Source organism: Platichthys flesus, chromosome 19, assembly GCF_949316205.1.
Source record: "Platichthys flesus chromosome 19, fPlaFle2.1, whole genome shotgun sequence".
In the NCBI taxonomy this organism is placed as follows: domain Eukaryota; kingdom Metazoa; phylum Chordata; class Actinopteri; order Pleuronectiformes; family Pleuronectidae; genus Platichthys; species Platichthys flesus.
The window spans coordinates 7,953,865-7,966,204 of NC_084963.1; the positions used below are offsets into that span (position 1 = coordinate 7,953,865).

Consider the following 12,340-nt stretch of genomic DNA (forward strand, 5'->3'; position numbering starts at 1 on the left):
CAAAGTGAAATGATAAATAGCCTCTTCCTCTGACTGTTGGATGATCTCCCGACCAAATTGCAGCACAGTCTGCCAGAGTTCTCTGTGCTCTCCCACTTTCTCATAGGAGGATCTCAGAGAAACCTAAACATGACTCTATGATGGCTTTGCAACATTTTCTCCCTTCTCTTTTCTTCTGGTAAACCAGCTCCCACATCACCTCCCTTTAACCCAGCCGCGCCTCAGTCCTGTCTGCATTGAGAGACACTGCAAACGTGAAAGGCTCATCACATGCATCTCACAGTCTGAGGTCACACTTACTCTGTTCTGAGTTAGGAATAAAATGAGGCAGGGGTGATACTTGACATCTGTATTACTGCGTCTGGTGGCACACTGGTGACCCCAAGCTCCTCTCCTGATTAATCTAAATCGTTTGCTGAAGTCCAGTCAAATCACTGCCCTGCTGTTCACACCAGGGGGATAATGCATAGCTTGGGAAACTTCAGCCCAAGCCACTCATTTTGCTCTTTCTTTACACCAAACCAGTTTTTTCTAGCATGCACACAATTCACCGCAGGCCGGCTGCTGCCAAACCACAGCAAACAGACACAAGGACTTTTTACAGTTTCCCAAATCACAGTTTTATGAGAGTGTAGACGTAAAAGAAGCAGTGTGGATTATATGAGATGGATTTCCTCCAACGTGTATTATTTAAGAGATGTTGTGAGACACATTCATTCAAGCACATGGATTCTGATTAAGAAATCGAAAATTATTCAGCAGCAGAAGCTTTTCTCCACACAAGACCATAACTCCACATCCTAGATACTTCACTGTTCCATCTCCTTACACTAGGGGGCAGATATCTGCAAATATATAGTCTGTTGCAAGTTGTAAGGCATTTTCTTATCAGCACCTGAGGGAGTCAGTCAGGAGGTGATAAATTATTGAGTTTCTCGCACAAACTCTTTGTCATTTCTTCAGAATTATGAGTAAAAATACTGGAGAACCGCAAATAGTGTGGAAGCCAGAAATGGTTACAGGAAGCACCCACAGTCACACTGATCTCCTGAACTCTCAGAGTAACAGTGTGAGGACCACTGCTTTCTTTTCTAGCAATGTTTTGTTCAATGTCACACGACTGGGACTGAGTAATGGTCTAAATGGTTAATTGTCTATATTTACATTGTGCTTTTCTAGTGTTGTGGATCACTCACCATTCACACGCGTTCACACGGTGCATCCATGTGCAGCACTTTCTCTATCATACATCACTCGTACACTGTGGGCACAGCCATCAGGGGCAACTTGAGGTTCAGTATCTTACCCAAAGAAACTTCGGCTTGCGGAACCGGGGAGATGGGGATCAAACCGGCGACCTACTGGCCGATGGACGACCCGCTCCACTTCCTTGACAGCTATTTTTCTATTTTACTTTGACATCTAAACTTGTTCCATTCAGTCCAACATTTGATTTGTCCATTCACAAGCCTGCTACTCTAACCTTCAGAGGAACATTGACATTTTGAGGGAAAGACTCATCGCATGCCCACGACAACGTCTGATCCACAGCATTGACTATTTTGTGAGAACCCCTTGAAGTCTTTTACTGTATGTACAAGAGGCTGCATCGACACCATAGTTGGAACCCCCCCCCCCCCCCCCCAATTAGGCTTCATGCCACTAAAAGCTTAATATTTTTAGTGGTTTGGTAACAAGTATAGTATGTTTCATTGGGGGTTGGTTTGGTTCGATGTAGCACCCCCACAGGTCCCTTTTTGCATGGGGTCCCCAGAAATACTCCTGCAGTCTGAGATTCATACTCACCATGATTGGCCATGTGGGGGTGAGAGAGAAGGCACGATCGGAACATCTCTCTCTCTCTCTGAAGCTTTTTTATTTTCTTTCGTCATAATACTACTCCTGTGACTTTTTGTCAAAACACACACGTTTTAAACATCCATACCATGACGCCAGCTCTCATTATCTTCCCTTCAATACCAATTTCTGTGTTTGTTTACACTGCATTAACACCTGTCAATTATTTAAGTGAAAGTGTTGCTAGCCACATGCTCAGGTGCTGCAGATATTGGTGCTAGTAGTCAAAAATTCCACAGGGCATTGCTAACTTTTATTTTTGCATCTGTTCTTATAATGAAATAGAGAAATACTCAAGCTTTAAAAACACAGTGTGAGGGTGTTTAGTGAACTGACCTGATGTTTACTTCCAGGCAAAATTTGAGGAAAAAACATCAAAACAAAGAAGGACGGACAAAAAAATACTTTGTCACCTGAGAAAGGGTTTCTATTCTCAACTGATCAAATCCTGCTGTGAGTCCCAGTTAAGTTAGTTGTGTTGTTCTTTGGCAATGGGAGAGAGAGAGAAAAATCTCGTGCCACATGAGGTTTCTGTTTCAGCTTGTATAAACTGTCGGGGGCAAATCACAGAGCACAGATTCATGACCTCATGAAAATGTGTCCGTATTGGTTGTTATAAGAGTTGTTTTCAGGAGCTAATGAAACAATATTTAACACCAGAGACCAGTGGTTCAATGATACAGACGAACTACAAGATGTGTTTGTGATATAAAGAAGGATTTTTTGAAAGTACACTTTTGTGATTCTGCATACCAATATTTCCCAAGGGAGTGAAAACTACGTGTCTGTTCCTGGCTTCGCTCCTCTCTCTTCTCTGGAACAGCAGACAGTCAGAACCAGCTGGACTCGGTCACCGATGTTTTTCACTCATAATTCGTTCATCCCGCTGCCGAGCAGAGCCCTTTCTCTCCTCGGCGAGGGCAGCACAGTGTTCCCTCCGAGACGGCTCGGAGACACATCTGCAAGGAATTAGCCAAATTCTTTTGTCCACGTTGCTGGAACTCACCGTCGTCCCTGATTTTTTTCGGGCATTTCGAATGAGCTGGAAGAATTTGAAAACATCCACGTCTGGGTTGCAGAGTGGGGAGGTAAAGCAGTGACACGGCCTCCTGCATTAGTCATGTCAGAAAGAGGAGAAAAAAAGTGCTCCATCCTTTCATGATGCTAAATTCACCATAAAACCAACACCAATTCTTTTGCGCCATCACTGAGTCAACATCTGGTAGACATGGTTGAGATTTAAAGCCTATATTTAGGCAGCCATTAAGGTAAATATAGATATTTTATTAAACTTACTTTATTCGCATTAAAGCACTTATTGACATGGTATCAAAGCTTTTATGCTACATTGGTTGCTCTGTTTTTCTTAAATGAGTTTTAGATGTATCAGTTTAAAATATTTTTTCTTTTTAGCCATACTTGTATTGTTTTGCATATTGGCTCAACCAATGTTGTTTGTAAATTGCTAAACAAATAAATCTGACCTAACTTATTTTCTCCAGTTCTTCTTTTGTGGCCATTTGCATTTAATTATTCCTTTATATGAGCTCATCACAGTGAAACAGAACCACAAACAAAACACCCTTCTCTCATCTGTTCCCAGAACTCCCACATAAAATCCCTATTCTTAAATACCACAAGCTTTAATGATTATATCTCCGCTTCTGTTAATCTCTTTTACATTCTTACATTTCCCTCAGATACTACATTTCCCCTCAGCCTCCTTAAATAAGTTCAGCTCAGCTCACGACTCAATGACAGAAACAGACAATTCAAATATTTTCTCCTCTTTCATAAATACTGGGTTTCCATTACTCTTGGATCACCAAGTTGGGGCTTGCACCACACACACACACACATACACGCACACACACTTTCACTCCTCTTACAAACACACACACACATAGTCTGGTGGACTACGTGGCACTCTGCACATGCACTGTAGCCTCGACAACCAGCAGGAGGAGGAGGAGCACTTTATCTGGACACAATCCACTCAGCTTTACGTTGTGCTGTGTACTTTTTTATTTTTCAATTCTCCACAAATCCAGTGATAAAAGAGAATTCTGAATTATGTTACTGTGGTTCTGTATGTTACAGTGGTGATACACAGAGTCTAAATATCCCTCTGTTTACCAAGACGACAATAGAATGAGCTGTGTCTGCGTTGACAAAACACATAAATCAGGGTTGTTTGGTTAAAGCCTTGAAACTCGACCTGACTGCTTCAATGTTTGAATGGAAATGAGAGGTGGACACGGTGCCTGTGTAAAATACTCAAGTCACAGTGTACAATTATGGGATTTTGAATCTGCAATATCTCTTGCGTCACTTGGAGGCAGCAGAAACAAGCTGTAAACACCCAAGCACATCATCACTGTGTAAATTGTAAAGTTTTTATCATATTTCTTGGCATCCTGGAAAATGTAGGTTCATTATGGGTGTCCTTTTTTTGGTCTCCTCCACCTCTTGAGGGAAATAGCTGGCCTGTCATGCTGCACTTTGTTCACCAGCTATAAAACGCTCCCTGTTGAAGATAATGTTTTAGTCCGGAAAACCAAAACAATGTGCTGAAAGAATCGATAAAGACCGCCAGAATCGATAATTCTATGCTAGTGGTAACTCAATTAGTGATCATCTGTATCCTAAGATTTATTGATTTTTGGAGGATTTTGGACAAACTTGACACTGTGCAGGTTGACTTATTCCAAATCTTTGCATTTAAGTGAATCACTAAAGTTTTAGTATCAGACAAATAAGAAATCGTACCCTTATCACGTCCCAGCAAAAAGTGAATTAAAAAAAAAACTGCTGTCAGCGCTCTGCATGATTTTGAAATTCACTCTTTTCCTGTTGGCACGTTTCATCCCACGTTCCCCTTTGCTTCCTGTGGACACTCCGCCTCTGCAGAGTGAACACATGCAGCCCAGGTGGGCCACGCAACAGACACTCAGTCGACCACAGGTGTAAATGTTAGCGTGTTCGTTTCTCTGTCCTTCCAGCCCACATCCAGTTCACGGAGTGTAACCTCCCAACAACTTTTACTGTTAACACTGATGATGGCAATGCATGAAGGAATTCATATTCATCAACAATTTCATTATGAATACAATTTGACATTTTAAAGATGCACAGTAGTTACAGGAGAGAGAAAACAAACAGATTTGTTTTTTGTTGATGTAGTTCGTAACGTTCATTTAGCATGAAGCTGGGGGACAGAGACAGAACGTCAGTGAAACAAACTGAGATCAGTGTTTGATTCTGATGACAAATGCATCAAATGCACCAAAGAATATTGGTTAGAATGAACCAGTTATGTCACTTCTTCATCTGTCTCCAAAAAGAAGAGTGGCTCCATCTACAGGTGACATCCAGTACATCCTGTTTTTATTGTTTGCTTAAGGCTCCAAATCACAGCAAACCAAGTGTGTCTTTTTAGACTAATATACATTTGATGAAAAAAATATAGTTTTGTATTTGTTGCACTAATGGAGCTGAGGCCATTATACTGTGTATGTTTGACCTGTACTTTTCATACTGTCCTATATACAATTTAAAGCAATGGATTTATTTTAAGATTAAGATCCATTTATTCATCCCAAACACATGCACAGTCATGCAAAGGCACACTCATGCAGGTAGGGAAATGTAATCTCTGCTTTTGACCCATCTGGTGCAGGGCACACAGAGCAGTGAGCGACCATGTACGGCGCTGGGGAGCAGATGTTGGGGGAGTAAGGTGCCTTGCTCAGGGGCACTAGACAGGGTAGGGAGACTCTTGGATTTTTGGACAGATCAATCCAGGTTCGTCTTTTGTTGTCTCTCCGTGGAGTCGAACCAGTGACGAACCAGAGGCCTTCTCTGCCAATAGTCCAAGTTTCTGCCATGAGACCACCGCCTTCTTCTCTCTGGGATCTCTGTGAAGTTCATGAAGTCACTCCTGATCCTGTCTTGTTAATAAGAACATGTCGACACACTGGTTGCTGAAGCTTCACTTCAAGGTTTTGTTTATTGAATGCTAAATACAACAGATAAGAAAGTGACCGTGAAACAAACCTTGCAGACAAAGCCCCACCTCGATTGCACCTGAGCATAAAATATTCATAATAATACTGGAAATTCCCACCTTCAAAATTGTCTACAGATGAATATCTTGTTCCAAAAGACTGCATGCAACAAAGTATAGCATTTTAAGTTCTTTAAGCTGCTTGCTCATATGTAATCTTTCAGTTACGTGTATAAAGTTGTAAGGTTTGCCCGTGACTAGAGGATTAAATATTATAAGAGTGCAAAAAATAACAAAAGTTCAGTGCATAGAGGCAGAGTAATAAAACAGATCCCACAGCAGACAGACCACAGGTGTGTTGAAGGCGTTTCAGTCAGGAGAAGAAGTGTTTGTGTCACTTGGTGAAGAGCAGGTGTCCTGAGAAGAAGCTTTTGTTGCTCAGGCCGATGGTCCTGTTTCTAGTCTCCAGCCACACTGTGTCTCCATTCACCAGCTTGAGCACCGTTTCCCCGGAAGACAAGTATTGCCCCCCGTGATGGAACTTGAAACTGTGCAGCACCGGCTTACTGTTGCGCATAAGGTCCACATCTCCAGCGCCGTAGGCCGTGCAGAGAAAGCTGAACTGATAGACACCAGGAATAGCACATGTGAACAGGCCTGTCAGCGTGCTGTAGTGGTGCTGGTCATTGTAGATGATCTGACGGAAATGAATTATTTTCTCAACAGATGGGTTGTTCACCCCCAGGATGACAGAGAAGGCAGATTGTGGGAGTGTGGCATTTTGGTAGAGTGATGGTGCACCAGGGGGGCCTGGAGGACCAGGGGGGCCTGGATGTCCTATCAGGCCTCTCCGGCCCCTTGGGCCTCTACGTCCTACTCCACCTGAAGACAAACACAATTTTATAAAAATTGAAAACTTCTGCCAAAACATACAGTTTATCATAGATTTTTCATTTTCATCTTTACATTTAAGTCAGTTATTATAATTTTTGAAATTATGCATTACAGCTCATGAGCTGAGTCAAGATATAAAGCAATCTACAGTTCTAAGAAGCAAAGCATAGATTATGCCTTTAGTCAATATTTAAAGTAGGGATCCTGTGGTGTTTCAACTTTAGACAACATTTTCAGACTAGAATATCATCAGAGTGTATCATAGTATTTGCTTTACAGACAAGTTGTTTCAGTGTGTTTACATCTCATAAATAAAAATATATAAATATAAAAAGAGATTACCTCGTTGTCCAGGAGGCCCTGCTGGTCCAGGCTGGCCTGTGTGGCCAGGGGCCCCTGTTGGTCCAGGCTCTGAGTGTCCGACTGATTGGAGGGGATCACAGCCTGTGGATCAAGAAGATGTAGAAGTTAAAACATGTTCAGTGTCATAATTGAATTAATGATTTCTTTTTTATTAAGTTTGGTGAGTACAACATGAATGGATAAGTTTGGAGTGAGAACCCCCTTGACCAAGAAGTCAAAAAGTTAAGTTAAGTTAAATGCTTGATTGGATTGTGCAGTGGTAGTACTTTTTAGTGTTTAAACCGACCTCTTTTTCACTGACTGGATTACAGCTCACAACCGAGCCTGTAACATCAAACACCACAAATGAAGAAGGATTTTCATTCAAGTTTTTAGAGAAGAAACAAATACACCAGGTTAAAGTCAGAACAAGAATATTCCCCAGGTTAAAAAAGTCGGCAACCATGTTGTTTCACCTGAGGCGTCGGTGCAGGGTCTGTCCCTCCACGCCGTCAGGTCCACGCCTCGGATGTTGTTGCAGCGGACGAGCCGGTTCTGGTTTGAGACGACGTTGAAGGCGTTTGCCGGGACGGTTGTGATGCCAGTGTTGTCGCAGATGATCTTGGACAAGGTGACGGAGGACAGGGCGACTCTCTGTCTCGCGGTGAAGACGCCTGGGTTCTCGTGCCACAGCCTGACAATTTCAAAAGAGACAAGAAACGAGAAGGTGTAGTACCCTGGTTAATTAACCGGGTACCAGGCTACATCTGTTGAAATGAAGAGCATCGAGTACATGCATTCCATTATTTATCCACAAACCTGTCACCCTGGCGGATAGCCCTGAACTGTCTTGCAATGAGACAGGTGAACAGAGGCCCCACGCGGCCACCCTGTACGAACGGCTCTGCCACACCTCCCATCCAGACGTCGATGTTGTTGGGCGAGCCGTAGAGCTCCAGCAGCCTCCGGGCCAGATTGTTGTTGTTCAGAACACGCCCGAGCTCCGCCTGGTTCCTGGGCTGAGACAGGCCACAGAGCCTGCGATAGGCGTTGTAGCCTGGAGGAGTAAACAACAGAGCAAACAAATGAGTGGAATTAAGGCATGGATGAAAGGTTAGAGTGGGAATGGGAGGAGGAGAAACAGTGTGAGTGGTGTACCAGGCAAGCCGTGGTCACGTCCTCTCTGCATGTTGAGAGCGCCCAGGTCCAAAGCCAGATGCTGCACAAACTGGAACAGCCGCTCCCTCAGAGCATCCACCAACATGTGATCCTGAGTGTTCAGCTTGGCGGGACGGCCGATCAAACCACGCAGCAGAGGGTCAACACCACCTGGGCAGATCAAATAAATGTTAGGTTTGTTATTTAAGACCGAATCCTAGAAGGTGTTGCTTGAGTTTCCCTCTGTGCAGCTCACCCTCAAAGACGATTCTCCAGGGGGTGAAGAAGGCCCTGTACAGGGACACACTGGGGAACTGACTGTTCTCCCTGTAGTTACCATCCAGACGGGCTAACATTGGCTGGATGGCCAAGTGGGCAAAGCGATAAGCTGCTGTTGCAAAGACGTTGGATATGCTGGGGTCCACGTTGGGATTGTAGCCGGGGTAACGGCCGATCTGTGTCCGAACTGCATCGTCGCCCAAAATGTGTGTCAGGTAGTCCCTGAACACAAATATCTGAGAGAGACAGAGAGAGGGGATTTCAGACACAGACAATAGAGATGCTAAATTAAAATTAAAATAATAATAATAACTACAATAATAAAAGTAATTATAATCATGATAATAATAATAAGCTCAATATAAAGCACTTTTCAAAACACAGAACCAAAGTGCTTCACAATAAGAAAAACACAAATCAAATAAAAGGACGGAAATGAAATAGCAACAACAAAAAAGGTCTTTTCTAGTAAAAAACCCTAACCCTAACCCTAACCCTTCTGAAATAAATAAAACTCAAATTTGGTAGAAGTCAATTTTTAAGAAGGAACTTAAACGAAAACACCGGTCCACCCACCTGCGTGTAAGCACCCGTGATCTTGCGCGCCTCCTGGTAGAGCGTCTCACTGTCCCAGTGGGGGTTCAGTCTTTTCAGCGCGCGGGCCAGTCGGTTGTGCTCACGCATAAACAGCGTGTGAAGCGATGTCAGCGCGATGTTCTCGTCCACACGCACGTCACCTTCACGGCAGCAATGAAGCAAACATGAGGTGTCAGGTCCAAACGTTCTCTTAATGTTTGATAGATCAGGAATATCACATTATTGATTTGATGTAGCATAACATGCTTCCTCTTTTGAACCAGTTTGATCACTTTACTCTGAATTTCCTGACTGTTTTAAAAAGCAAAATAGGACGGGCATTTTGACATTATTCCCAAAAAGTTACAAATTAACAGTTTTTCTTTCCTAACCCTGAAATCAGATCAATTGAACAACTATTTATCCTACAAACTAACTTAGAAACAAACTCGCAGCTTGACTCACCTGCAATGAAACAGGGCACCTCCCTGGCGTTTGTGTCGTTGGTGATTCTTTTGCGCGTGGCACACATGTTCGCCTCCATGCGATCGAAGGGCAGCAGCTCACGTCTGTTGTCTCTGAACTCCGTGTTCACGCGCAATAGGCCGCCATCGTTAGTGAGGTCCCGAAGAGAGAGGGCGCGCTTGTCGTCAGAGCCGTACACCTGGCTGAGGTCCAGGAAGGCCGTCAGCGCGTTGATCTGCTCCCTCTTGTTGGGCTCCCCGCCGAAATTGTAGGCCGAGAATCCTGTTCCGCAAGCAGGGGCGGACCTGAACGCAGGGATGCAGGTGTCGGGGCGGGACGGAATCCGAGGGTCACCCCGAGGAATCTGTGTGATTGCAAAGGGAGGTCAAAGGTCAAGAAGCGAATCTTTTAGAGAGAACAACATCTGGATCGGTTCAGGTTGGAAACCCACTGGGATGGGGATGCACGGCTCGCTCTTCTCACAGCTCTCGTCACAGTTCAGCCCGTTGCTGAAGGAGCGGATGCTGGGGGAGAAGGGCGTGAAGGTGAGATCATGGTCGTTCCACTGGCCAAACATGGTGACCATGTGAGTGAACTCTCTGTCGTTGACCACGGCTGCATCTGTTGTGCTCAGGATGTTGTTGGACACCTGTCGTACCTGAAGGCGGAGGAGGGGGTCATTCATTTAAGAAGTGTTTTCAAATCAATGTTTTGAGAGCAGCGATGGATGTTGAGCGAGTGACGGTCGTACCAGTGGGAGCAGGAAGTTGTTGAACGTGCGGTTGTTCCAGCCTTTGGGTTGGGAGATGCCGTCGTCGTATTCAGCCGGCAGCAAGCGGGAGAAGGGGGTGTTGGAGGCTCCGAGGCGAGGGTTTTTTCTAGAGGCAAACAAGAATCAGAATCAGAATCGGCTTTTTTGGCCATGTGTGCGGACACATTCAAGGAATTCAACTCTGGTTTTTCCGTTCCGAAACGTCCCTGTTTGGAAACGCCGCTTGAGACATCCCACGGAAGTGTACACATCCTCTGTGGTGAGTGGCCCAAGATGTTTAGGTGCTTTTCACAAGCATGTAAGCAGCAGTGTATTTTCTAACCTGTCACAATAATCATCTGATTCCTGCCAAGTTCCTATTCACCCAACACAAACTGCCTTTTGGAAAGAAGCTGTTGTTTCCTTTCATTTTATTTAGCAAAATGCTGAACCAGTCAAAACCAAAGATGATGCTGCAGAAACTTTTATGTGAAAATCCTTTTAAAATGAGTGTTAATAGTCAATTAAGAAAAATCAGCAGGTAAGAGTTTAACATGATCACGGAAAAGGAGGAAGGAAACTTTCTCTTAATAACTCACGGGTTGTTGCACACGCTGGTGATTGTGCGATACTTGTTGATGTTTGGTGTGCTGCGGCATTCTGGGAGGCGGATCTGAGACTCACATCCAGTTATCTTGGCGAGCTCTTTCAGGTCGTCTCTACTGAGCAAGTCTGGAAAAATGTGAAAGAGACGTTTCATGAATCCCCGGCGTTGATGTGCACGTGTCTGCCAACATCACATATCTGGTTTTCAGTTACATCTTTGAAGTGCTGGACTGTGACCATGTTATGAAACTTGAGCCTGTCAGAAAAACCCAGCTGTGTCGTCTTTGTGTCTGTGTGTAGCTGCTGCCTGTCTGACCTGTTGCGTTGAGCGAGCGCTTGTGCACACGATGCACCCTGTCGTGCAGCAGACGGAGGGTTTGGGCCATGTAGTCTGCAGACCTCACAGCCGAGCGCGTTTCCCCCCGAGGCTGCTTCAGGAGACGGAGGGTGTCGTGAGGTCTCACCACGTCCTTGCGGACTCGCCTCAGACTCCTGGAGGAGGAAAAGGTCACAGGGTTAAACCATCAAGTCAAACCTGTGGTCTCCATTAGAGGTCCTGTAACTTTTTCCTACATTTGAGGGTTTAAGAAAACAATGTAATGAATTGGCTTGAGAGTCCTCCAACTTAAAAATGATGCTTAGGAAGAGAAGTCAGTATTTTAAAATGAACTCACTCTTGTCTGGAGTACAAATACGCATCATCCACAAGTTTCTTAGCCTCCTCAAAACAGTGCTGGAGGAAAGGACTGCCCAGATGTTCTCCTGCAAAACACCAACACATTTCACGAAAGAATTAGATATTTAATTGAAAATATTTTAAGGTTGCGAATTGAAAAACATTTTTGTAGAGTGACTGAAGCAGCGTGTACCTGTGGGTTTGGGTTGACCAGGCACCAGGCAGAGGCCCAGCACAACAAGGACAGGGAGAAACATCTCTGAAACAAAAGAGCCAAACAAAATCTGAATACAAACTCAAATAACCTGTCCAAATGCACATCGGTTTTTTTTCTTAACGACAGTGTTAATTAATTTTTAATTATGTCTGCAAAAAAAATTTGAAATAGTAATCTCGTTACCTGTTTCTGTGATGGTTCCTATGAAGGTCGGTGTGAAGCTTGTGAAGCTCTGTGGTTTGTTGTGTTTGGTGTTGACATGCTCAGTCCTTATATATAGAGTGGCCTTGCCCCTGGGACATCCAGGTGAGGCTACTGTCGGTAAAGAGCAGTTCCTTCTTCCTGCTCTCTCCACCAGGGGAAATTCTCAACGCACATTGGTCGGCGTCTCTGGCTGACTGATATTTTATAACAGTCAACAATAGCATTTGTTAAAGGGAGTTTACAGGATTGTGGTTAGGTTATCTTTACTTTTTTACTAGATCTTCCATTTGACTTGTTTTTCTTTGTCAT

At 44.1% G+C, this 12,340-nt stretch overlaps 1 protein-coding gene across 1 annotated transcript; it reads right to left on the minus strand.

The window, feature by feature from the left end:
* Nucleotides 1–6,603: 6,603 nt before the first annotated feature.
* mpx (myeloid-specific peroxidase) lies at nucleotides 6,604–12,103 on the minus strand. The gene is made up of 16 exons (XM_062412860.1): nucleotides 12,011–12,103; nucleotides 11,804–11,869; nucleotides 11,609–11,696; nucleotides 11,251–11,426; nucleotides 10,928–11,060; nucleotides 10,329–10,455; nucleotides 10,029–10,235; nucleotides 9,578–9,941; nucleotides 9,113–9,273; nucleotides 8,514–8,772; nucleotides 8,258–8,428; nucleotides 7,919–8,156; nucleotides 7,576–7,793; nucleotides 7,407–7,444; nucleotides 7,100–7,201; nucleotides 6,604–6,745 (listed from the first exon to the last, which is right to left on the minus strand). The coding sequence occupies exons 2-16, from the start codon at nucleotides 11,865–11,867 to the stop codon at nucleotides 6,737–6,739; spliced, it is 2,355 nt and encodes a 784-aa protein (XP_062268844.1). The 5' UTR covers nucleotides 11,868–11,869; nucleotides 12,011–12,103; the 3' UTR covers nucleotides 6,604–6,736.
* Nucleotides 12,104–12,340: the final 237 nt, after the last annotated feature.

What these genes read in the sequence shown, in the direction of transcription:
- mpx (XM_062412860.1), bottom strand. Translation starts at nt 11,867, where the DNA reads ATGTTTCTCCCTGTCCTTGTTGTGCTGGGCCTCTGCCTGGTGCCTGGT. An exon ending in GCGCTCGCTCAACGCAACAG is followed by an intron (nt 11,061 to 11,250) that starts GTCAGACAGGCA and finishes ACATTTTTCCAG; the next exon opens with ACTTGCTCAGTAGAGACGAC. An exon ending in ATCCAGTCAGTGAAAAAGAG is followed by an intron (nt 7,202 to 7,406) that starts GTCGGTTTAAAC and finishes CTTGATCCACAG; the next exon opens with GCTGTGATCCCCTCCAATCA.